Source organism: Kogia breviceps, chromosome 14 (assembly GCF_026419965.1).
Source record: "Kogia breviceps isolate mKogBre1 chromosome 14, mKogBre1 haplotype 1, whole genome shotgun sequence".
Classification (NCBI taxonomy): Eukaryota; Metazoa; Chordata; class Mammalia; order Artiodactyla; family Physeteridae; genus Kogia; species Kogia breviceps.
This window is the reverse complement of record NC_081323.1, coordinates 30,007,194-30,033,693: the sequence shown is the minus strand read 5'-3', so window position 1 is coordinate 30,033,693 and position 26,500 is coordinate 30,007,194. Positions and strand designations below refer to the sequence as shown.

The following is a 26,500-nucleotide window of genomic DNA, read 5'->3' as shown; positions in this document are numbered from 1 at the left end:
TAATCTCATGTAATTTCTCAAATTCATTAAAAAGAGTTATGACCTTTGTTTTTCCACAGCTGTGTACAGTTGTATGTAGATAATAGCAACCACCACCCTGTGTTGGTCAGACTGCAAGGCAGACCCAGAGATGAGCCTGCCGGAAGATGCCATTTTTAATCACTTGGGTTTTTAAATCTCAGCTGCTGTTTAAACAGCCAGATATGTCTATTTAATTAGAAAGTGAAACATTTGTAGGGTTACATGATGTTAAGACTCACTAACCTGATCATGTGCTCTTTTGTCTTGCAGACATCCCCCACTTGAGACCAAAGCCCGTGTATATTGCTACAACTCGAGACAGTGAGAACACTTACAGCACAAAAACCCCTTACATGGCAGCTCGTGTTGTTTTTATTAAGTGGATCGTGACTTTCTTTTTGGAAAAAAAGTATCTAACTGCAACACAAAACACTAAGAATGGAGTTGATGTATTGCCCAAGATCATTCAGGTATGTCATTCATCACGTTTTTATCTTTCGATTCTGGTGTCATAATCTATACTAACACCAAAGTAATTGACTGTGAGGGTTATTGGCTCTCACAGGTTGTTGGTCATAGCGACTCGATTTACTGGCTCCTCTGTCTGTACTGCTGAGGTTTCAGAGGAAGCCACGAGTTGGAAGCACTCTCTGTGCTCTGTTGGTGTTGCCATGACAAGGCGACCCTGGGGCCGAGGGAGGCCTTCTGAGCAGGTGGCTGACCTGTGCACTCCTGGCTCCCTCTCACCTCCCCTGCTTCACTCGGGCCCCAGTGACCTTGCGCATGATGCCGAGGGCCTCTCTTGCCTTGCTCCTCCCAGCCCCAGCAAGGTCCTCAGGAATTGTGAGGTGGTCCATGGAGAGGACCCCTGAGACTGCCAGGTGCCCTCTGGGATCTCAGGGAGGGAAGGGGTGGGTCAGCAGCTCAGGATTTTGGGTGGTTGTTGAGCTACTGTGGGGTCTCCAGAAGAGAGGGCTGTGTCTCCCTGAGGCCTGGGTGAAGCCCTCTTCTCACCTGGGGGCTGCGGGGACCTTCCCTCTCTCAGTGGCATTGGTCAGACACGTGGAGCTTTCCCGGCAGGCTGTGTGGCTTCGGGCCTTTGTGCAGGCAGAGCAGGACCACTTGTGGAAGTCAGAGAGGCTGCTGTGTGGAGGAGTCATGGTTTCGTGTGCTTTGTTTCACTGGCGCCAAGACCAGGGGCAGGAAGTGTGGTCTATTTAGTGCAGGTTGGCTGATGCTCTGCAGTTCCCAGATGTGTGATGTCGGCCTGGGCTGGAGGGTGCACTCCCCGAGGGGAACTCGGTACCCTGATGGCAGAGCACCGAGCTGGTCCAGAGCACAGGCTCCGTAATAAGAACAACAAAAGACTCGCTAAAAGAAAGTTTTAAAAAACCTTCAGTTTCTGAATTTAAAAATTTAGTAGGTAAACTCAAAATGGTAATGATCACTGATGAGAAAAAATTGGTTTTCTGATGAAATACCCCACAACACTGATAAAAAAATCAGAGATGGAAATAGAAACTAATAGATAAAACCTTAGGTGCAGACCTACCTTGCAGATATTGTGAGGACAGAAGGAGAAAAGAATGAGAAGTAATAATTGAACGAACAGTAAGAAAAGTTTACCTAAGCTAAAAAAAAAAGTCATGCCTTAAACTGAAAGGGCCTTTGAGTCCTAGGAAGAATTAGCAAATCAGACACCAACCTAAACAGACATTTGACTTTCAGGGATTAAGGAAAAATGCTACAGACTTCTAAATAGGAACTGCAGTTATTTCAAAGGAATGACACTGAGATTAGCACCAAATATCTAATGAAAACTGCAGCTCTGGAATCCAGAGGAGACTGTCTGTCTGTCCCTCGGTCTGTCCCTTTCTCAGAGTCTCACTTCATATCACGTACACAAGCACTTGGTCACATTGGTTTAAGGCCTAAGTTGACTTAAGGTCTAAATATAAAAACAGTGATAAAGAGCTTAGGAAAAAATCTAGGAGAATGTATAAATTTGGGAAGTGGGAGACCACCTGTGGTAGAGATGAAACCCACAAACCAAAGACTAATCGAGGTTTGACTTTATTTAAAAAAAAAATAGAAAAAGATTTCTAATGTCAAAAGATAACATAAAGCCAGGCCCAGGCAATAGACTGTGAAAAGCATTGGTCACATCATGACTGTTCGTAGTCTCTGCTGTATAAAGAGCACCTATGAATAGACATGAAGACAAGTTAACTGAAAATGGACAAAGGAGGTGAAAGGCAATTCACAGAAGAGGAAATAAAAATGGCCCTGGGTCTCTCCAGCAGCCAGGAAAACACAGTTGGTTCTGAGCCACGACGAGAGGCCTTTATTCACCCATCAGGTAGACAAAAACTAAAAATCCTCAGGTAGAACAAAATTTGTAGGAAATATAAGAAACTCAGTCACACTCTGATAAATTTTTCATGGCGTCTTAATGTGGTTATGCAGGCAATTCAAAACACTGTCATAGAAAGGATGTAATTTTTTCCTGCCTAGTTTCAAAATTTCAGAAAATCATCACCTGTATTTATTGAAAATAAGTTGCTCATTCTTGAAAAATACATTTGGAGGATGAGAAGTAGCAAGACTAACAAATTAACCACTGCTTCCATGTTCTAAGTTTTTCCCTGTTGACTCTGCACACTTGTGACTCATTTCCTTTTATTATACAGCTAAAAGTGTCATAAGGTTCTGACCTCCTGAATCGGTTAGGAGAGTTTTATCACCCTAACAGGAAGAAGGCACCACAACTCAAACTGTCATATCCATAAAAGAAATGTCTCAATCTCATAAAAGAGCAGCTTGAGGTGAGGCTGGCTGAGGCTGTGGCTGGCGCCCGCCCTCTCCCTCGTTCTCTCCTTTGCCCTTTCCCTCCGCTCCTGCCTGAAGGTTGCAGCAGCAGCTGGGGCCCTGCTTTCCTAGTTCATGTTTACAGACAGTCCAGAAGTGCAGAGCCCTTCCTTTTTGTCTTTGGGGAACAATTCAGGTTACCTGTGCGCTCTGAGGACAAGAATAAGTTGCTGATTGGCTCAGATCTGGGGGTGTGAACAGCCCAGGGGGCGGCGACCAGCTTCCAGGAAGCAGAAGACTCCCCTGGTGCGGGGGGGTCAGCTTCCTGTGAGGCAGGTGCGCTGCATGCAAGGGGTGAGGCGCAGAGCGCTGGGGTTCCGTGAGGGGGGAAGGGATGCCGGGCAGACACCATCCAGGCCCACGGCTACTGTGCCCTGAAGGTGGCCATGCCCAGACATGGCCACTGCCGTGGTCTAGGCTGTTAATACACCTTGCAGTCAGTTGTTGTGTTAGTTTCCTGCTGCTGCTGTAGCTAATTACCACAAATGTATTATCTTACAGCTCTGGAAGCCAGAAAGCCAAAATCGGTCTCAGTGGGCTAAAATCAAGGTGTGGGCAGCTCTGTGTTCCCTCTGGAGGTTCTGGGGCGGGGAGGGGGTCCATGCTCTTGCCTTACCTGGCCTCCAGAGGCTGCTGCATTCCCCAGCTCACCGCCCCTCAGCACATCATTTCTCCCTCTGTTTCCATCTTCACATCACCTTCCCTGTGTCTGCTCCACCTGCCTCCTTGTGGATCCTTGTGGTCACGTTGGGACCACCCAAGTAATTCAAGGTCCTCTCCCTATCTCAGCATCCTTAATTTAGTCACATCTGCTCAGTCCCTTCTGCCACGTAAGGCAGCGCAGTCAAAGGTTCCGGGATTCCGGGCATCATGGTCATTATTCAGCTGACATACCTCCTTGTGTTTCCGTTTCTGCCTTACAATTCTGTTCTCCCTGTCACCTCACGTGTGTCTACTGTATGTTCTGCTCCTCATTTACATCATACAGGAGAAAAAGTTTAAACAACTGGATATTAAATTTTGGAAATGGAGTTGCAGGAATAAAAGCACATGTAATTGTATTTATCTCCTGAAAGTTTTTGTTTGGAGTTTCAAGTTTAATATAATTTTACCCGTGTAAAGTGAACATCACTGTCTAAGTCAGGTGATCCAGAATCTCTTTTCAAAGAATGTACTGCTCTTATAAAAGCCCTTTAAAACAATATTTTAAATACTGCTTCCAAATAGAGTTCACACTTTTGCCACTATTACTGTGTTAAAGGTCATGTACGGGGGTGTTTGTGTGTGTGTTTTTCCAAAGTGAATTTACTTCCTTTTGATCTAGAATTAATAACTTTGACAGTATTTTTCACCAGGGAGGAAAGGAATTAGCTCACTTAGCCCTCGGAGAATCTGGCTTGACAGATATTCTTGTTTGGTGGCATCATTCATGGGAGAGTGAGCATACGGTTGCCTGGAAATCTGGTACCATGTTGGCAACAATGACCACAAATCCCCCTTTCAAACCTGGACATTCTTGGTGCTTCATCTCGGCCGAAAGTGTTCTCAGTGAACTATTATTTATTCCTTGGTAATTCATTTTTGTGTGATATAGAAGTACTTCAGCATGTATTAGAGAAAGTGGAGTAGTGATTTTAAAATTTCAGTAGCTCATTAATTGAGCATTAAAACCCAAAGAAGTCCATGAGGGAATGAAAAGAAGTGTGCGATACTAAGACAGTTGATCACACTTATTTGTATGATAACTCTTTAGTTACAGTGTTAAAGTACCACTTTTACTACTTCTGAGCCAGCCCTTCAATAATGATTCATGGGCTATGGGTTTCCCGAAATTGTTGTATCTTATGGGGTGAACAGTTAGAAAAGATGAATCACACAACTTGGCACCCCTGGGGAAGCTTGTGTATCACACAGACCCACTTGTCTGTTGACTGCCACTCTAGTGCTCTGTGTTCTTACTTCTATCAAGGCAAGCGTAGGCTGCTTCCAACCCCGTGGGCAAATCATGACGGGGAATTGAGTGGCATCAGGCATCACCAGCAGAACGGCAGCTGCATCCTCGTTTCACACCTGCTTTGCGGGTGTCCTCATCTGGCCTGACCCTGAGGGTGGGCAAGTCTCAATATGAGCCATGGGTTGGGAGGAAACAAGGGTGGGGAGGGGAGGGATTAAGTGGCAGCCTGTATCATGCAATTTCCTGAGCCCCGACAGCACAGACCTAGTCCAAGCAGATATGTCTGTTTCACTGGCTAAGCCTTCATCATATGGCAAAGAGGTAAAAAGCATCTTTATATTTACCACCGGAATCAACTGATACTAAATTATAGTTGAGAATTCCAGCTTGATTGTAGTGGGCAGGAAATGGACCTCTCTCTGTAGTTAATTCGTATTCATGCTCTTATTGTTAATCTTCAGAAAAGAGGCAAGAAATGAATAAACTTGAATTACCAGTTTGTTTCCACTCTCATCACTTACTATAATTATAAACGTCCGTTAAATCATACAGATGTTTTTGGAAAGCAGCCTTTTGCTGGTGTGAACTAGAGGAGGCTGAGAAAAGCACGGTTTTATCAAGAGAAGTAGTTTTTAATTTATGGCATGATGGGAAATTCATCTATGTTATCATTATGTTCTATTCGGATCACAGAGCTCACTTTTTGAAAACAATTTGGTGCCTTTAAACATAATTCTTTACGTACATGATTTTAGTTATCTAACTGCTGTGTTATCTAATTCGTTATCTAATGACCTCAAAATGGAGTGGCTTAAAACAACAACCCTTTAATCATATTACTTATTTCCCTTTTAGGGTCAGGAATTTGGGTGGGATTTGGTTGGACAATTTGTGTGCTTCATGTGGCATGAGCTGAGGTCAGTGGGCGGTGGTCAATGAATGGCTGGTTGGTCCGGAGGGTTCAGGATGACTTCATTCCAGTGCCTGTTACTCTGGTGGGTGCAGCTGGAAGGCTGGGCTCTACTGGGCCTCCTTTCCATGTAGCCCCTCTAGCAAGGCAGTTGGACTTCTTCCCTGGCCGCTTAGGGCTCTGAGAGCAAAAGTTCACAGAGATGCCAAGTGGTAGTGGTCAGCCTCCTGGGCCCGGGGCCCGAGAAGGCACAGGTCCCCTCCACCCTTCCGTTCTGCTGGTTAACTCTGTCCCCCAGCCCGTGGGGATCCAAAGCAGGGGACACAGATTTCCCCCTTCTGCAGAGGGAGTGCCAAAGAATTTGTGGCCATTTAAAATTTTCTATGTAAGTATGTGTGTACTTTTTTTTTTTGGCCTGTTGGGAAAATGAAAGTTATTGATCAAAAAGTCACAGTTTATTAAGCCATAAAGGATATTAGATTTAATCCAGCCTCTATGCTTTACGGATTAAAAGTGTATGTATATCAGTAAAAATGAGTAAAATTTTATTTTTCTCTGCAAGGTAGTTGATCCATCAAAAAGGTGAAATAATTTCTATAGGGTAGCTCACTGCAGAGTGTGGCAGTGCCTTTGATAAGCCACACAGGCTTAATATCCCAGGCATGAAGAGAAAAATTACTATCGATATAATTTTCTATTAATTTTCTCTAGAGATTATTATTTGGATATCTGCTTTGCTTTCAAACTATCCTTGGTAGTTACTGAAGTTATTTTGAACGACTCATTTCTTGTCACTTCTTGTAAAAAATTTTCACAGTAGGTAGAATTTTAGTGGTATTTGGGTTTTATATATATATATATATATATATTTTTTTTTTTTTTTTTTTTTTTTTTTTTTTTGCGGTAAGCGGGCCTCTCACTGTTGTGGCCTCTCCCGTTGTGGAGCACAGGCTCTGGACGCGCAGGCTCAGCGGCCATGGCTCACGGGCCCAGCCGCTCCGCGGCATGTGGGATCTTCCCGGACCGGGGCACGAACCCGTGTCCCCTGCATCGGCAGGCGGACTCTCGACCACTGCACCACCAGGGAAGCCCTGGGTTATATATTTTTGACACAAAAGAATAATACTGTAATTTACAGAGATTGAAGCAAAATTACATGTATGTTGTGTTTGGAGGAAATCTTTAATTCTGGGGGAAATGAGAGCGAAAAACAAATTAAACTTTGTGAATGATTACATAGATTATTTTATTTCTTTGTGCTCCTAAAGCCTCTAAATATTTAAAGTTTTGTAAATATTTTAGTTAAGTTTGATCCGAGATTCTGAATATAAAACTCAGATCAAGGTCCTTCTCATAAAATACCCTTTAAAGATATTGACACTCCTCCGATCAAGGTGTCAATTACTCATGTGAATCAGATGAAGCTTCCCAGCACTGTGACTGCAAAAAATCCACCAAATTTTCAAATCTCTGTGACCGTAGATTAAGTGCTGAAGGGTGGAGACCAGAGGTAATGATAATATAAATTCATTTACACATTAATTTATTCTATGATATTACAGATATAAACCAAACGTTTTAGGCTGATAACATTTTGCAGCCTCCCTCTCTGCAATACTTTTCCCATTAAAATAACTTAGTTGGGGAGGAGTTAGTTGGTGAATTAGAAAGTGGGTAAGTACAGGTCCTGGAGTCCCTTGTGCTCCGAGCAGGGCTGCGTTTCAGCTGCTCTTCAAGTGCATGGTAACCGGAGTCCCTGAAAACAAGGCAAGCCTTCAGTCTTGCCAGGTGTTCTGGAGTCAGGGAGGATCACTCAGGAGTGGGTGCCTTTCTTGCAGACCGTCGGGGGTGGCGGTGCGGTGCCGGAGCGGGCACCGGAGCTGGACGGCGGCGGGGTGACCGAGCAGGACAGAAGCCACTCGGACAGCAACACCCTGTGTGAGCGCCGGCTCAGCAGCTGCAGTGTCTGTGGCGTTGAGGAGGAGCACCGCGCCGTGTATGAGATGGTACAGCGCATCCTCCTGTCCACGCGTGGCTACGTCAACTTCGTGAACGAAGTGTTCCGCCAGGTGAGTGAGTGTGTGTGTGTGTATGTGTGGTCACGAAGCTGAAGAGGTTTTTGTTCTTGTTCTTTCACTCATAATACTCCAAGAGATATCATCGACAAGTTGGGCTCCATCACACAACTCCATAATGATTTCTCTAATCCCACATTTAATGTGTCATGTGGAGGGGTGTGATTTGGGCTTTTTGGTAATTTTTAATTTTGTTTTTATGACTTTGGTTTTTGTAAAATTCCTACATGGGGTGGGAAGATTTTATATTTGAACAAAATCATCCTGCAAATACCTTGTGTTTCCATAACAAACTTTAAACCCAGGGGGAGATGGGGAGAAAGCTGCTCCTGAACCCCCGTGGCACTGAACCACCGCAGTACGTGAGCACAGCCGAGATGGCCCGAGGCTGGATTGTTCCTGGGCTGTAGGAGCTCACGAGCTGCAGGTTCCTGCACAGTTGGACTTTGCCCACAGAGGCATATGGCAGGCACCTCTAGTAGAGGTATTTATGGCCTGAGAGGAAAAAGGAGGCTAGGGAGGGGATTCAGAGGAAGGAAAGGAGCCAAGGCCAAGACGTTGAAATAATAGACCTTTGGTGGAAACTGGTGGGTGAGAAGGTGTCAGGGTGAGCAGAAGTGCAGACAAGGAAACAGGTGCAGCAAGGGAGGATGCTGGAGAGGTCAGAGCAGCCCTGAGCAGCCTGCCCACCGCTGCAGCTGATTCATTGTCTGGACATGTGTGTGACTGGACACGTGTGTGACTGTCACAGTGGGGAGGGAGGTGCTGCTACTGGCATCTAGTGGGAGGGAGCCTGGATGATTTTAAGCATCTATGATGCACAGGACAGCATCCCCCCAACCCCCCACCCGTGACACATGTGCCTACAAGGCGGTAGTGCTGGTGGGCAGAAACCCTCAGCTGCAGCTTCGGACATAGGAAGCAGGGCCTTGATTGGGTGAGACAATGGCCCGGCACATGGGAGCAGCCATTGGCCACCTGTGTCTTGGAACTGGTGCCCCGGGAAATGGAGAGCTTGTGTGTGATGAGGGGATGGTGTTTCAGTCTGTGCCCCGAGCAGAGGGGGAGGCCCTCGGATGGCAGAAACCTGTTGGGGGGAGAAGAGGAGGAGCCTGTTCACACATGAGCGATGCACGTGCACCTCCAAGAGCTTCCCACGGAAGCAAGATCCGCATGGGGAATGAGGAAACCCTCACCTCTGAGACTTACAGGAAAGAAACATCCACCAAGAGTGACAGTCCCAGCACAGTCCACAGCAGTCTAGAGATTTTACTGTATTTTGTATTTTAATCAATAAAAAATTTCTACTTAATAAAATGGTGAGAAAGTGGCCATGGACAACGTGGAAGAAGCAAGCATGGCTGTTTTCCTGTAAAACCTTACTTAAAAAATTAAGTGGCAGGCTGGATTTGCATTGTGAATCATAGTTTGCTGATCCTGATCTATAGTAGTGTTTTAAACCCTCGGATACAAATACTTAAAATTAGATATCATTAACAAAGCTTTTAAATTTTGCACAAGAGACAAGTGCTAAATTGATGTGGTTTTACCTATATTGTGTTATTTAATTTATTATACACATAGTTCCATTTGCATCCATTATTGGCATTCCACCCCTGGCAATAGTGTGTTCTAAGTTCCAGATTCAATCAAAATCCTAAATCCAGTGTAAATTCAGTTTTGAAGTAGAAACTGCATCATTGAGGTAACTGCAGACTACTTATGCCTGAAGTTATGAGCCATCTTTGTATCATGAAATTCAAAAACGTTTACATTTTATAATTATTCTTAATCAAATATAATTTGAAAACATGTGAAATTTCAAATATGATTATTATGCATTGTTAAAATACTGAAATAGAGACATTTGGGAAAAGGGGCATGGGTTTGAACATTGCATTTTATTGCCCTCTCTTGGTCAATGCTGAAGTTTTCTTTTATGGAAGACAAAATGTGACTTCTTTTATAATAATTAATTTTTAAATTTTAAATTCTTCAGAGACTAAGCCTAAAGGCTGTCAGAGTTTAAAAATGTGCGTTCATTCAAGAAGTGCACGTTTTCAGTGTGGAGTTAAGATGTGTGTGTGCATAACAGAGAATAGCGCAAGAGGCAGGTCAGATGTCCACACTCATGATGTGGGAACAAAGGCCCACGAGGACCACTGGGGGCTGGGAGGCTCAGGGCGGGGCTGACGGAGCAGTCACCTCAGACTGGATGGTTCAATGAGTTGAAAGCGTAGACGGTTCCTGAGGGAGATGAGGTTTGGCAAGGTTCAAGGCAGTCTCCAGCAGGCAGGCCGGGCAGGTGGAGTGCGTCAGGAGGGTGGTTCTGATCCCTAGGTCACTCCACCAGAAACTTGTCTCCTAACTGCTATTTTTCAGGCTACCTTGTGTGATCATTTGTTGGTCATGAAATCAATGTAGTGGGTCAAGAGCCAGTATTTTTTTTAAAAATTAATGAAATAGAGTAAAATAGAACAGACCAAAAAAATTCACAGCACAGTGCATATTGTAAGAATTAGTATTTCTTTGTGAAACTTCTGACTTACTTTTGTGTATACTACATACACAAATGCATATATCCTTACAGAAAATGTCTTACTTAGGTTATGATCTGAAATGAAAGTACTGCTCTAAAGGATGTTTGTTCACTAGGTTGTTTTGTTGGTAGTTTTGTTTTATTTTAAAGAGCAACTTCCTTTTTATTAAAAGAAAAGATGAATTCATTAGATAAAGATAGTATCTTTCTATAGATATAAGTATAGTGGAGAAAGCCAAAAACAAATCACTCAAACACTGCCATCCAGGTAACTGTTATCAGTGTTAGAAGAGCATCATTCTAGGTATTTCTCTGTGTGTATAGATGGCTGCTGGCCTGGCAGCATGAGAGACCAGCAGAGAGGACAGGGTGAGACAGGATATGAACAGACAGGAAGCAGCCTGGTGGACAGTTAGACAGGAGAGCTTACAGATGAGCTGATAGACGTAAACTGGCAGGCAGGCGTAGAACAGACAGGAAGGTGCAGACTGGCCAGCCAGCAGAGGTGGAGATAAGCAGGAAGGTGTAGCCAGATAGCTGGGTAGGTGCAGGTAGACGGGCAGACAGAGGTAGAATTTGGCCGGCAGGGATGGGTGGACAGGCAGGCAGGCAGCCGTGGACAGAAACAGGCGAATCAGACAGAGGCTGACCAAGGTGAAGGCAGGGGACACGACAGGTGTGTGGAAGTGGCAGGGTTGGGGTGGGGGACTGCAGAATAGCTTTATGACGATGGAACCTTTAATTCTGAATGAATCTTTAATGCAGTTTTAATGAGTAGTTCTGAATTTTATTTTTACCTGAATTTAACAGAAGAAAAGACAGCAAACCTGAAGGAATTGTTGAAATTCCACTAAATATTCCTTTACCACAAGAAATATTAATTGCTAGAAGACATGTCTATAATAAAAAGATTATAATAGCATTAAAATATTGGAATCACTTTTTACCTGCATGTTTTAATGTTAGGTGGCACTTGATTTCTTGTTATAAAACGTGAAGAGCTTAGCAGCCTTGTATTTTTTTGAGCCTCCTCTCCCCATCTGCTGGTTTCATTATATTATAAATTTATAATATAACGAATATATATGTATATATTCGTTATATTATAAATTTACATTTGCAGTTGATTTTGGAATTCTGATGGGCAGAGGTATTTAATCTTGGTTCTGTATTTTGACAGATTCGTTCCTCCTGGTGTCCACAGCCCTAAAATACTTGCTTTGATTGACTTCTTCGTTGGTCTCGTTTTGTCACTGGGTGGTGTTTTCAAGAAGGTGTATTGGCAGCTCTGTTCCCTGAGTCCTACTTATTTATTTATTGAACTATAGTTGATTTACAATATTGTGTTAATTTCAAGTATACAGCAAAGTGACTCAGTTATATATATATATATATATATGTATAACATATAGAATATAACACATAGAATATGGAATATAGAATATATATGACATACATAATATAGAATACAGAAAATATATATATTCTTTTTCAGATTCTTTTCCATTATAGGTTATTATCAATACAAGATACTGAATGTAGTTCCCTGTGCTATACAGTAAATCCTTGTTGTTTATCTACCTTGAGTCCTTTTGTGATGGGTAATGTTTTCTTTTTGCCTTTGCACATGAACAGAAGTTTAGCTGGGTATAATAATTTCAGGTCACTTTCTTCCTCTTAGGAATTTATACATCAAAACTTTTCTAGACAAACAAATCAGAAGAGGCAAGAAAACTTCATAAGGATTTCAGTTATACAATTGAGACTTTAGAATGAATATGTTTAACACGTTTAAAGAAATAAGAGAAAACTTGAAAATGTTTACAGAAAACAAGAAACCATAGCAGATGACTAAGCAGATATGAATAGGAAGAAAATAGAACTTCTAATGATGAAAAAAATGTAATAATTGAAATATTAAAGGAAAACTTCAATGGGTAGGTTTAATAGCAGATTAGATACAGCTGAAGGGGGAATGCATTTGATGACAGGTCTGAAGAAATTATCCTGAATGCACCTTGGAGAGACAAAGGGTATGAGAGGTTGAGATGTGGAAGAGAGTGAGAAGGTCTGATGTTCAGCTCTCTTCTGTCCTTGTTATTTTTGTCTGCTGTTTTCTCAGCTGAGAAATATCCTACTCTGACTGTGGATTTGTCTATGTTCACAGTTTATCAGTATTTGATATATATGAAGATGAATTTTACTAAGTAAAATTCTTAGTTGCAATACAGATTTAGAATTATTATATGTTCCTTTGAATTGAATCTTTTATCATTAAGAACTTTCTTTTTCTCTAGTAATGCCTTTTTTTTTTTTTTGCCTCAGAGTTGTTCTTGCCTGTTCTGAATATAGCTCTCCAGTTTTCTTTTGGTTAGTATTTTCATGGTAGTCTTTTTCTGACTTTTTGCTTTCAATGTCCCCTTTTCATATGTTTTGGATGTCCTCTTATAAATGGCATGTGGTCTTTTTAATAGTTTTAAAAATCCAACCATATAATCTCCATCTTTTGATTGGAGCATTATTGCATTTACATTTAATGTAACAACTGCTATAATTTTTACATCTATCTTACTTTCTACTTTCTGTCTTAATTTTTTCAGACTGATTACATTTATCATCCTATTTTTCTCCTCTAGATAAGTATTTTTACACTCATTTGTAATATTTTAAGCATTAACAATATGCATCCCTAACTTAAAATCTAGCATTAATTTCAACTTTTACCTCTCGGTATGCATTTTAGTTCCATTTACTCCTTCTCAGTTTTTATACCACTGTTATGTATGTGTATGCCATTTAATGCCATATTATGAATATATAACATGTATTATATATACACAAATATATATATACATATACATATACATATATATCATCTCTTTCATAACTCTATAATTATTTTATCCAGTTTTATTCTTTTTATTCATATATATATATTATTCATTTAGATTTATCCAAATAATTACCATTTTTGTTGCACTTTATTTCTTCCCAGATCTCTGACCTGGAATTATTTTCCTTCTGCTTAAAGAATAACTTTTAGTATTTCCCTTAGATTAGGTCTCTTGGTAAAAATTTTCTCATTTTCTTATCTGAAAATGTCTTTGTTTTGCTTTTATTTTTGAAATATTTCTTTATGGATGTCAGATTCTACTTTGGCAGCTGTTTTCTTTCTGCACATTGATTATTTTGTTCCATTGGTTTTTGGGTTTCATTGTTTCTTTGAGAAGTTATGCTAAGTCATGTGGTTATTCCTTTGGAAGAAATGTGTCTTTTTTCCCCCTGGCTCCTTTTAAGATTTTCAGATTGTCTTTGGTTTTCAGCAGTCTTAGAGTAATATACTTTGAATGTATCCTGCTGTGTTTCTTTGTGATTCTTGGATCTGTGGCTTGATGTGTTTTATCATTTTGGGTAAAATTCTCAGTCATTCTATCTTCAGATATTGTTTCTGCTGCTTTTGACTCATTCTTTCCTTCCGCATCTCCAGCCATGGAAAGGATAACTTTTGCATTGCGTTCTCTCTCACCTCTCTTCTGATGGAGCCATACTTTGTCTCTCTGTGCTTCATTCTGTATATTTTCATCGGATTTTTTTTCCAGTTTACTCTTCAGCTACATCCATTCTATTGTCAGCCATTTACACTGGGCTTTTAATTTGGGTTATTTTATTTTTCAATTTCATATACATCTTTTTCTGATACTTTACCTAGATCTCTTATATGTTTAAATTATTATCTATTTTTAATGTGATTTTATTAATGTTGATGTCTTTTCTTACATTTCTGATTTTTTAAATTAATGTGCTATATATCATATTAATCAGACTGTGCAAATAATTTTGGTTTTACTATGATTTTATTTTCCTCCAGAGGGGTTTATATTTGCTTTCTGGGAGGAAGATAATATTGAATTTGGGTTACATAGTTGTCTATGTTTGGATTCTGATCACCTTAAACAAAAATTCTATGTGCAGATGTGTAAGGGGATTCTTTAATGTTGAAAAGTTCACATAAGTATGCATAATGCTACAACTGGCCAGTTGGACAGCTGACTCTCAAAAAAGGAAGGGAGGGAAGGAAGGAGGAAAGAAAGAAGGAAGGGAAAGGAAGAAAGAGAAAGGAAAGGAAAGGGAACGGCAAAAAAGGACAAAAGAAAGAAAACAAAAGCCCTGGTTGGTAACATTTGCCAACTTCTGTGTTGCCACTACTCCCACTATGGTCAATTCAAGTTACCAACACAGCGTCACTGAATGTGAACTTAGGAAGAGACGTGACAACTGGCTGTACTATAATCTCTACCATCTCATCATCTATTTCTCATTTGTGGGGAAAAGTTCTCAGTTGTACAATTATTATTGTTCATACAGCCAATTAATATATCTCTATAGGTATGCATTTTGTTTATTTTGTGGAAAAAAAAAATTGCATTTTGTTTTCTGGCCCAATTAAACAGTTGGCCCAATTGAAGCAACTGCCATAAACACAATTGTCTTTTTTCCTCAGGTAAGTTTGGTGTGCACAGGAACATGTGGCCTTGTGTAGTCTGTTTCAAAGGAAAGTCTGAGATTGGTGATGGGTGTTGAAAATGTCTGTTGGGCTCTTTGGTGACCTGAGTTTGTGTTAAAGGGAGTTTCTCTTATCATTTTAGGCATTTTTGCTGCCTTCCTGTGACATAGCTATAACCAGAAAAGTAGTTCAAGTGTACAGAAAGTGGATCCTCCAGGACAAACCTGTGTTCATGGAGGAACCAGACATAAAAGAAGTTGCCCAAGAAGATGCTGAAAAATTAGGATTTTCAGAGGCTGATAACAAGCAGGTAATATTTTATCACTTATTGTTTGAGTTGGGAGCATCTATATTAAAATATAAAGCAAAGTATTCTGCTCAGTCAAGGGTCACAGTCAGGCCACCTCTTTGTTGTCAGCTCTGTTGCTCTCGGGTTGCTGAGTTCCATGAGCGCCTGCCTCGGGGAGGCTGCTTCTGTTCTCTGTTCAAGGTCCTCTGCCACATCCTAAGCTCAGGCTTGGCCACATGTGCATGGCAGCTTCTTTATTCACTACTGCATGAGAGTCTTTGAATAGAGTATACTTTGCACGTCTCTGTATGAGACTAAAAATGTCACTGCCATATCATTGATATGCTTAAATAAGTAATATTCACTTAACTAAATTTAGAATATTTTGGCAGACTTTTCCTTGTACGGTTGCCATACCAGCAACAGTCCAATGTGACACACATACCAGCAACAGTCGATTGTGACACACAATATTAATAAGTGAAGTGAGCCTCGCTTCAGGGCTGGGTGCTGTTCTCAGAGAGGGTTGCTATCAGGATGGACCTTTCATTCCATGTTAGATAAAGCCACAGGTGCGAGTGGGCCTCTACTTGACTCACAAAAAGAAACTTAGGTCGTATTTATATTTCTGTCATGGTATTTTGACATCTAGTCTGAGAATTTTTATTTCTAAAAGTGGCTGTTTGTCATGGCAATTAACACCAAACATTAAAAAATACTTGGGAGGCTTCCCTGGTGGCGCAGTGGTTGAGAATCTGCCTGCCAATGCAGGGGACATGGGTTCGAGCCCTGGTCTGGGAGGATCCCACATGCCGCGGAGCAACTGGGCCCATGAGCCACAACTACTGGGCCTGCGCATCTGGAGCCTGTGCTCTGCAACAAGAGAGGCCGCGACAGTGAGAGGCCCATGCACCGCGATGAAGAGCAGCCCCCGCTCGCTGCAACTAGAGAAAGCCCTCGCACAGAAACGAAGACCCAACACAGCCAAAAATAAATAAATAAATAAATAAATAAAATTTTAAAAAAACCCAAAAACTTGTAACCAAAGGTTACACTTTTAAATATCTATATTAATTCCCTAATTTGATTTTTCAATATCGGTGAAGTCATCTTAATAACTAGTCATGAGGTCAAAACAAATCAACAGTCATGTTCACTGGGTCATTGGACAAACATTATCTATTTCTTCAGCACATACTAAGTGCTAAGCACCATTTTAGGTGATGGAGGTAGAATGGTGAACACAATAGAAAACAGACTTGCCTTCTAGATCCTGTAATCTCATGAATTCTAGTTAGCGTAAGGAACTAAATACACAACATGTGCTTCTCCCCACTCTGCTGACTGATTGTTATTTTCTAAAGACCTCATCTGAAAGTTCTGGTCACAAGCGATCTTCCAGTTGGGGACGAACTTATTCCTTCACAAGTGCTGTGAGCAGAGGGTGTGTGACCGAAGAGGAGAATAAGAGCGTGAAGGCTGGGGCCCAGGCTATGCTGCAGGTATGCGCCGGCCACAGACGGGAAGGCTCCCGAATGGAGTCAGCTTGAACATTTTGTTTATTGGTGGTGACATTGTATAAAGTATGGTGATGTTTTTAGCTGTGCATCACTAAACAGCCCTTAAATTCTCATGCTCAGTTTTCTTTCTGCTTGCCCACCTTCAATTTATAAAGATTTTTTTTTTTTTTTTTTAGTTAGAGAAGACATCTAAACTGGTTGCAGTTTTTTGAGAGGGATTGTTATACAGTGAATATATGACTGAGATTTCAACCTTAAAAGTATCTTCTTTTTATTTATTTATGTATTTATTTATTTAACATCTTTATTGGAGTATAATTACTTTACAATGGTGTGTTAGTTTCTGCTTTATAACAAAGTGAATCAGTTATACATATACATATATCCCCATATCTCCTCTGTCTTGTGTCTCCCTCCCACCCTCCCTATGCCACCCCTCTAGGTGGTCACAAAGCACGGAGCTGATCTCCCTGTGCTAGGCGGCTGCTTCCCACTAGCTATTTGTTTTACATTTGGTAGTGTATATATGTCCATGCCACTCTCTCACTTTGTCCCAGCTTACGCTTCCCACTCCCTGTGTCCTCAAGTCCATTCTCTACGTCTGCGTCTTTATTCCTGTCCTGCCCCTAGGTTCTTCAGAACCTTTTTTTTTTTTTAGATTCCATATATATGTGTTAGCATACGGTATTTGTTTTTCTCTTTCTGACTGACTTCACTGTGTATGACAGACTCTAGGTCCATCCACCTCACTACAAATAACTCAATTTCTTTTCTTTTTACGGCTGAGTAATATTCCATTGTATATATGTGCCACATTCTGAACACATATGGGTTGTGAGTTACCTGGATTCTAATTTGTAAGACAAACTTGGTGATTACATAATCTTATAGGTAATATCCCTCTTAAAAATTGCCTGTGTTTATGAAGAATGATGCTTAATGCAGTAATTTTTAGAGATTTATCTGAATGAATATATGAAATACCATTTGGGAACATTGGAAAGAGCAGCTTTGGCTTATCACTCAGTCTCCCCAGATCTCAGGATTTTATCTCAAAAATGGAGATTGGGAGATTGCACCCAGTGTGAAGGTTGTTAAAAGTATAAGTGAAAACACAGGGTCCCTCTCTTTCCCCTGATCCCCGGCACCCCACCCTCCTCCCTATATCCATATCCACATTCATCTGTGTCCAGTTAGGCCCCCCACACAGAGGCTGGGCGTAGAGTCTGGGGCAGGAAGGCATGGTACCCAGTTTTCGGTGATGCCGTGTTTCTGTCATCTGTCTCTTGAGAGGATTCCTTATCATGGGATCCTTTTTGTTTTCAAGTTAATTGGCAGTTTAATATACTGTAATTAATGAATTTTCTCATTTTTCATTGAAAATCAGCAAATAATTGTAGCTTTAAAAAACTCAAGATGATTTTACTTGAATAGCTTCAGAGAGCTTTGACACAGCTCCTAAATGTCACCTGTGCACCCACCAGAGCAATGGTTGCAGGAGTCCCCGCCCCGCCCCCTCCCCGCAGAGCATCCCGTAGTCAGCCAGTGGGGGTTGCAGATGCCTGTTATTTCCCTGAGTTCAGGTGAGTTATTTATTCTCTAGAAGGAGAACTTACATCCCCTTGGCTGAGCCAAGAAAAAGAATTTCTACTTGATTATAGCTCTACAGTTTTAAAAAATATTTAGTTTGGATTTAGATAGCTGTTTTTGTTCTCATTTTATCGAGTACCTTGGTCCTTGATTTGGTTAATGAGGAAAACGTGGCCAAATGGAGGTTTGATAAGATAGTACTCTTTTATAGTTGCTTCTGACAGGTACAATTTGGACATATTCATTTTGTTGATTTATTTTTATCCTGATACTAACATGGTAATAAATAGTCATGGAGTCAACATTTTTGATGTTGTTTTGAAAGTGAAATGAAAGAAATAAAATATATGAAGACTCCTCACTTTTACTTTGGAGTATGCAAAGGTTTAAAATTAAATCAAGGAGCCAAGTACATTGAATTAAAAAGGATCTGTATTGTAGTACATCATCTATGGCATACTTCTTTAAAAGACATAGTCACTAAAGCTGTAGTTCACTAGTCAAGAGTTTCCTTATTTTCATTTTTCTTACTCGAAGCTTAGTAAATCTTCACAAGTGCTGTTATCATCTGTTACCAACTATTTTAGTGCTGATTTTGTGATTCTTCCTAGAAAATTGGGACACGATACATTTTTAATCTTGCATGAAATGATCTCAGAGGCTGTCAGCGTTTTAGTTCACCCACTTGACTTTTGAGTGTGCTCATTTCAGTTCCTCTGGTCAGTTTGTGCATCTGTTTTGAGATGCTGTGTTAATGGATTTCGTCCACAAGTGAGCCAGCTCTGTTTGTTCCCAGATCATTGGTGTCTGTGCTGTTGAATGGAGAGGAGAACTAAGAGGGGCTGTAGGTTTAGAAGGTGGAGAAGCTCCACCCTTGTCACCGGGTTGACAGCTCAGAATGTCCTGACTCTGTAAATGATGACATGTTGTTATGCCGCAGCAGTGCCCCCGGGCAGTAACTCCCTACAGGGTAGCCTGGATCCGTGCTCCTCACAATTCTCTAACGATGGTACAGGACAGGGGACTTGTATCCTAAAGGCAGAGTGTAGAGCAGTTGGCGTACTTTCTAAATTTTGTTGGAAATCTCAGTTTTCATCCTAAGAATTTCCTTAGGTTTTGTATTCTGCTGCATATTGTATTTCTCATATTGAAAACCCATGCTCCTGGAAGGTGTGCAGCGTTGGCCACACGCCTTTGCCCCTTTGCTGGCTGCCCTTTGGGTGGTACTGGCCACCTCCTGTCAGCAAGGCCTTCATGTCAGCAAAGCTGGAGATGCAACAAGAGCCAGGTCGTTCTTTCCAGCCGCTGTCTGACCCAGGGCCCATACCCTCTCTGCCGGCCCCCCAAGGTTCCTCACCCACAGGCAATGATCCTGTCTTATCTTTTTAAAAAAGTTTTTGAGGGGGTGTCAAAAAGAAATCTTCAGAAGCCTTTCTGATTCATAAATTTCCAAAGCTGCAATATTAATATGTAATAGCAATTATTTTTCTAGAAAAGGTCTTTCAAGGATCAGTATTTAAGTAATTCTAAGGGGTGAACTAGAATAAATTTGAGTATGTGTTGGTACCACTTGTCTTATTGAAATAGCTCAAAGGTGAAATTAGTATCATTCCCTTTAAACAAAATTTGTTCAGGTTTATCTGTTTAATTATATTTTCTCATGTAAAATTTGTTGGTTCTAAGGTATTTTTGACAAACGCTGCAAACGTCTTTTTGCTGGAACCGTGTGTGGAAGTTCCCATGCTCTTGAAGGAGCAAGTTGATGCCTGTAAAGCTGTTCTGATTATTTTTAGGCGCATGATAATGGAGCTTACAATGAATAAAAAGACATGGTGAGTATCTTTTCCATTAATTAACATTGTAAAACAGTGTTTTACAACATAATAATTAAAATGCTGTTTTCAACGTAATAATTAAAATGCTAAAGCCTTCGTTTATTAAATAGCTCTACAAAGTGAACAATGAGGTGATAATCAGTCTTTTGTAACAGAATTATGAAGGTAAGTATCCAGTACTTTGATAGTTCATTTATTTTCATTATTGGTTTTTAAAAAAGTTCTCAAATTAAGAGTAAGTAGTCATATTACTTAAAAGTAGATTTTTCCATTTTAAACTGTCATCAGTTTGTGGAAAAGCAGTAACTGACATTTCATAATATCATTCTGCATAATCCCAGGAGGGTTGGTTAATTGCTCCAGAATACTTTTAACTGATTTGATTGTTTTAAACTTGAAGTTTTAAATTCATTTTAGAAAAACAATTATTTTAAGTGATAAATTGTCAGAGTGCAGTGAAAAATATAGTGGTGTCATTAAAATACACTTATGTGAAGTGTTTTCCTCCTGGTCATTCATTTTTGTTTGGTGTCTTTGTGTTTATAATGCCCCAGAGGTAAGCAGTGCATTAGTGCTTCCTGTGATGAGTGTCTGCACATCCCTCCAGTTCCTAAGGTTTTGGGGGTAGGGGGCAGCCTCTCCCTTCTGCTTCTCCAGTCCGGACCTTGCAGGTTCCTCCCGCCCAGGCAGCACCCTCCCTACCTGCCTGGCAGTGGTCAGCACCCTCAGACCCGGGCTGGTGGCACCTGCCTCCCGGAAATGCTCGGGGTCCCCGTTCCCAGGCCTGTGCTCTGGAGGCTGGAGCCGGCGCTCAGGGAGCCGTGCGGGTGAGGTGGGACTGAGCCCGCAGGGCCTCTAGGGCCTTGCGTCCAGCCCTTTTCTTTCTCAGATGAGGGGGAGCGGGCCCAGAGGAAGCCGGCGGGCAGAAGGTGCACAAATACAGGAACCACAAATGTCAAAATGATCATTTGAAGCTGTACCTTCCGGTGTCATCTTTCCCAGACTTTTAAACTTAGCACTGTTTGCCGAGAAGCTGTTGCTAAAGCATCACAGGGATGAACAAGGCAATTTAAACAAAGTTAAAAGCTCTGTCAGTAATGTTGAAAGCAATGAGAAATGCTGGAAGCTTTCAACTGAAATTTCTGCTTCTCATACCAGTTGTATCAAGTGTTTTTCATGCTTTTTTTTCCTTTGAAAACTCTATGAATTCTATATACCAGTGTATCAGTAATATTTTGATATTTTTGATAATCTTTTTTGGGGTGAAAATTCTAGGAAATAAAATGAAACAATGCTTCTCTGTTTCTTTAATAATTCAGAGATTCCCAGGTAAAAGTATAAAAAATCAAAATATACGAATAGATGAAAATACTCACTGAAAAAAAAAAAAAAAAGTCAGTAGAGCATAGACCAGGGATGTGATCTATTTCCCTAGCAGATTTTCCTGTGTATTGAAGTACCAGACGATCAGTGAATTCCCTCCCTCCCTCCCTCGCTTCTTTCATCTGGTAAATAATTAGGGAGCTTCTACTGTGAGGATAGAGGGTGAACTAGACAGACAGGGTCCCTGCCCTCCGGAGGCGCCTGTCCTCATAGGCCTGAGAGACGTGATGAACACAGAAGTGGGGTCAGGTAGGGTTCAGCGCTAAGAACCGTGGAGCTGGTTGGGGGGGACAGTGTGGAGGGTGGGAAGGCCTCTCTGAGCGGAGCCCGGAGGGAAGAGCATCCCCGTGAGTAGGAACTGCAGGTCACAAGCTGGTGGGTTCCGGGCAGGACGAGATGGCGGCCAGTGCAGTGGGGGGGGAACCCCAGGCCAGGGGGCACAGGGCCCCGCGGGCTGCAGGAAGGTCCCCACTACCTCTGCTTGAGCACGAGAGTGTGACACGACCTGATTTATGTTTCCAAAAGATCTCTGGCTGCCACGTGGAGAGAGGCAGTGCCTGGAGCGCAGACTCTGTGGCGGTGGATGACGGTGGCTGAGACCAGGCTGTAGCCCAGCAGATGCCGAGTAGTGGCCCCCAAAGAGGGGATAGCCGGTGTTAGTGAGTAGGTGTGCAAGGAGATGGGGGCAAAGTAGAGAACAAAGAGGCAGCAAGAGCCGCTCCTCCGCCACTCGGGCAGCACACATGGGCTGTCCTGGGCTCGCTCTTCAGGCAGGTCCCCTTTGAGAAGAGTGAGCAGAGTTAATGTTTCACAAAACACAAAAGAACAAGCGGAGGTCAGAACTGTTAGCAAAGATTTTTCCAAACTGGAGGTAGTTTTCCACCCCTATTCTCTTCCAGAAGACTCCGTGTGGGAATGTTGTGGTTCCCAAGCTTTCTTAGGTTCAGAAGTTAAACCTGCCCTGTGTCTGTGTTGGCCTTTGCCTCCGTCAGGTCTGCATTTTTGATAACAGTTCCCATGACTGAGGTTTTATTTGAAAGTTACTACTTTTCTTGTTCTCATGTTCGCACGAGGGGTGTGGAAGGGGCTGTTTTTCCTTGTCTTGAGCATCACACAAGGTGCGCAGCAGAGGCGACCCTGGGTGCAGCCCACCCCTCCCCCTGCAACAGGGCCCGGGGGACACTGGCTGGGGTGAGCACAGACTGTCCCAGCCCTGGGCCATTTCTCCCTTCATCCTCCTCAAAGTCGCTGGCTGCTCCAGGCATGCATGCCCCGATCCTCTGGCCGCACAGCTGTAGTCCTGAGCCTGCAGGGACCGTGGGTAGGGGGCCAGGCGGGCAGGCAGAGCAGAGCACAGTGGGAACGGGCACCCGCAGAAACCAGCACGGAAGTCAGACAGGGTCAGCCACGAGGAGGGCAGGAGACCCTGAGAAGTTTAATGAGATCCAGCATCGTGTTAAGAGAAAACATTGTTCTCAGAAATGTGAGAAAACTATAAAGGAACCGTGATTTGAGATCTCATTATCCAACCTGGACCAGATTACTTTGTCCACTTCTTGGTTTTATCACTGAAGAGCCAGGCCAAGGAGAAAGTTACAGCGATAAACGAACCGTTCGTGCTCAAGACCTCGAAGAAGTAGTTAAAGGGACCGGGGTGATTTCCCTCCATTAACAGAAGATAAAGTGTTCTCTGTTTCCATGGCATCTGGGGGAAGATATGAAGAAAGTAATTCAGCTGTGAGAGAGAAGAATGCCCTTTGGCTGTGCTAGAGAACTTACCATCATCATCACAATTAGCAGTGCTATTTTGTGTCTCTAGTGTTTGATACTCTTTAAAGACTTTTTACATAAAACACTGTCTCCAGGACTTCCCTGGTGGCGCAGTGGTTAAGAATCCGCCTGCCAATGCAGGGGACACGGGTTCGAGCCCTGGTCTGGGAAGATCCCACGTGGCACGGAGCAACTGAGCCCGTGCGCCACGACTACTGAGCCCACATGCCACGGTTACTGAAGCCCGTGCGCCACAACTGCTATCCCACGTGCCACGGCTACTGAAGCCCGTGTGCCTAGACCCATGCTCTGCAACAAGAGAAGCCACCACAATGAGAAGCCCGCGCACCACACCGAAGAGTAGCCCCTGCTCGCCGCAACTACAGAAAGCCCGTGTGCAGTAACGAAGACCCAACACAGCCAAAAAGAAAAAAACACGGTCCGAGGAGTGCTGTGATGGAGACATTGTGATTGCGGTTCCGAGGGGTGCCCTGTTGGCAGAGTCGGGATCTTCCAGGCACAAAGCTCTGTGCCCTAAGCGTCCAGTGGTGACCTTTCCCAGCCCTCCTACCTGTGGGAGTGCTGTGGAGCACGGCCACCTGCCACTGCTGCCGGCAGACCTCCCCAGGACGAGGACCAGAAAGTCCATGTTGTTTACTGTCACACAGAGAGATAGGGAGGCCGCTCAGTTGAAGTAAAATAATGCATGTGAAAGTTTGAGAGTGCTGCGTAAGTTCAGTAGGCACAGCTCTCCCCGCGTGCCGTAGGTGCTGGCACAGGTGGAGAAAACGCGTCGCCTCCATTTTTACAAGGTGGAGGTCAAGCTGGGGTGAGACCTGGGTTGTCTTGTCTACTGATGTGGGCACAGGAGGCGCATTTTTAGAACTGTGGTAACATAAGCTAGCTTATTTTGATAAGTATGGTATTCATTATGTAATGGGCATTCAGATACTTCTGAATGATATGTGATTATCAATTTTGCTTAATCCTTAAGAGAATTTCTTGTACCTATAAATGTAAGTGCTTTGGAGATGTGATTAATAATATGAGCTTTTATTTTGGGTGGCCCAGGGAACAGATGTTGCAAATACTACTCAGGATAACAGAAGCTGTCATGCAGAAGCCAAAGGATAAACAAATAAAGGACTTGTTTGCCCAGAGCTTGGCAGGGTTACTGTTTAGGGTAAGTCTTTTTTACTAAAACACTGCAAATGCAAGAAATGAATTAGATTTTACAGCAAATTAGTTTTAATCACTGAGAATTTCAAGAGTAAAATTAGACTAACTTTAAATTTCTAGAAATTTTATTAGAAAATTTCCTTCTTAGCTTGTCTTGAAGGTTGTAATCTTGTCTTTACAATTAGTGCTGGTCTTCTTTTAGACCTTCCCACCTTTCTGCCATCTACTTCCTCTTTTGATTTGCTTAAGGTTGCTAGAAATTAGGAAGATGACAAGAGCTGATGCCCTTGTGTTGGGCCAGGTAGATTTGAAGAGGTGAAGGCTGGACAGAGCATGGGAATAGGAATAGGATGGGAGAGGTTCGCACTAGAGATAAACATGTGAGGGCCATTGATGTGCTGAGCGATTGTGTTTAAAGCCACAGGGCTGGGTGGGATCACCTGGGGAGGGAGAGTGTGTCAGAGAGAAGAGGGCCATCTGCTGATGGTAGAGGAGAGGGCCAGCCAGAGAGGCTGAGGAATGGTGGCCAGTGAGCTGGGAGGGTAACTAGGGGCACATGTGTCCTGGATGCCCTGAGAGCAGTGTTGAGTAAGAGGAGACAGCCAGTCGACCGTTGGCTTTGCCAAGATGTTGGTGGCTGAGAATGTTCTAGGGGAATGAGGCCCACCTGGAGTGGATGGAGGAGAAAGTGAGAGCTGGGCAGTGGAGGTCTCAGCTAGAGTCATGGCTTTGCAGAGGGAATGGTGTGGAAGGGAGGGGGGAGGAGGGGATGAGCTTGAGCCAGCGAGGGTGTGGGGAGCAGGGTTTCAGGAAGGTGGCGGTAGAGTATGCTCGCTCACCAGTGGGGATGATCCAGGGAGGGAGAGTAGCATCGTCTGGGGCAGAGAACCTCGGAGGTGAAGTCCTGGACCAGGTGAGGAGCCGGGTTGGCTTCCAATGGGAGCGGAGAGCCAAGGAGATGGCTGCGGTTCCTGCATTTCATGGCGAGAAGGGTCCAGCGCAGGAGTTTCTGACATCACCCTGAGGGGCAGAGAGGAGAAGGCAGGTGAGGAACTGACAGCCTGGAAAGAAGTTGAAAGGGTCCTGAGGGCGGCAGCCTGTTGCAGCATTGTTCTTTTCTAGAGTCACTAGTATTTATGGAATGCATAGTAGTTATGAAATATTTCTGAAAGATAACAGTGTGAAAGAATGTGACGTTCTATCCAGTAAAGGCCGTGGTCCGGTGGATGGGCCTGACTTTGAGTAATCCAGCAGGAGAATGAGGGTGGGCCATGAGCTGGGAGTGACATTGCAGGGAGAGAGGTGGCTGCCCTCCTCGGGGACTGGAAGGTGGTTTTGGAGGTTATGTGTTAAGAGCATATCCAGAATACAGGTCGGTTCTGTAGGTGAAAGTGACAAAAAGGAGAAATTAGTACTCTAAATAAAACCAAATATTCCCTTTGTAATACAAGAGAACCCAGCTGTTCACATTAATTTTGAACAGTTTACGATGACTGAATGATCTTGAACTGATGAGAAACGTATGAAAGGCTGCAGAAATAATTGGCATGAACTCAGTTAACTCCTCATGGTATAATCACCTTTAGTCTGATTACCTTGCCTTCACTGGATGGGTGAAGTGGTCTGCACACCCTTCTGTGTGTCCAACTTTGCTGTGCTCTTGCCTGTAGGGTGGCACTGACCACCTGCCCTGCGGTCTACCTGGACAGACAGACCCTCCGCTCACCTTGCTCTGACTCTGGAGCATCTCACTGTTCGACCTTCCTGACCTCCCCTTCTTGATGGGACCGGAGCTGCCATGTGACATGGACGGGGGCCGGGCTTAGGCCGGGGGGTGCCTGGGCCCCGCTCCTCACCAGTTGTCTAGTTCCACATCTATCATGGGTCTTGGAATTAGTGAGAACTTGTCACTAAACTAAGCAAGAGTGTATCGTGGAGTTGTGGTTTCTGTTTGTCTGGTTTTGGTTTGGGGAGAGGGGAGAATCCTCTTCATTAATGGAGAAGTCTTGTCAGATCTTACTTGAAGATTAGTTTTGAGTCCATGATTATTAACGATTTTGATG

General features: G+C 42.9%; 1 protein-coding gene across 13 annotated transcripts in view; it reads left to right on the top strand.

The window, feature by feature from the left end:
* Positions 1-26,500, top strand: part of RALGAPA2 (Ral GTPase activating protein catalytic subunit alpha 2) — a 285,244-nt gene that overhangs the window by 65,495 nt on the left and 193,249 nt on the right. For all 13 annotated transcript variants that reach the window (XM_067013805.1, XM_067013802.1, XM_059038836.2 and 10 more), the window contains 6 exons: positions 292-491; positions 7,592-7,822; positions 15,014-15,181; positions 16,525-16,662; positions 19,954-20,102; positions 24,330-24,441. In XM_067013805.1, coding sequence (XP_066869906.1) covers positions 292-491; positions 7,592-7,822; positions 15,014-15,181; positions 16,525-16,662; positions 19,954-20,102; positions 24,330-24,441 — 998 coding nt within the window. The remainder of the gene's footprint in view (positions 1-291; positions 492-7,591; positions 7,823-15,013; positions 15,182-16,524; positions 16,663-19,953; positions 20,103-24,329; positions 24,442-26,500) is intronic.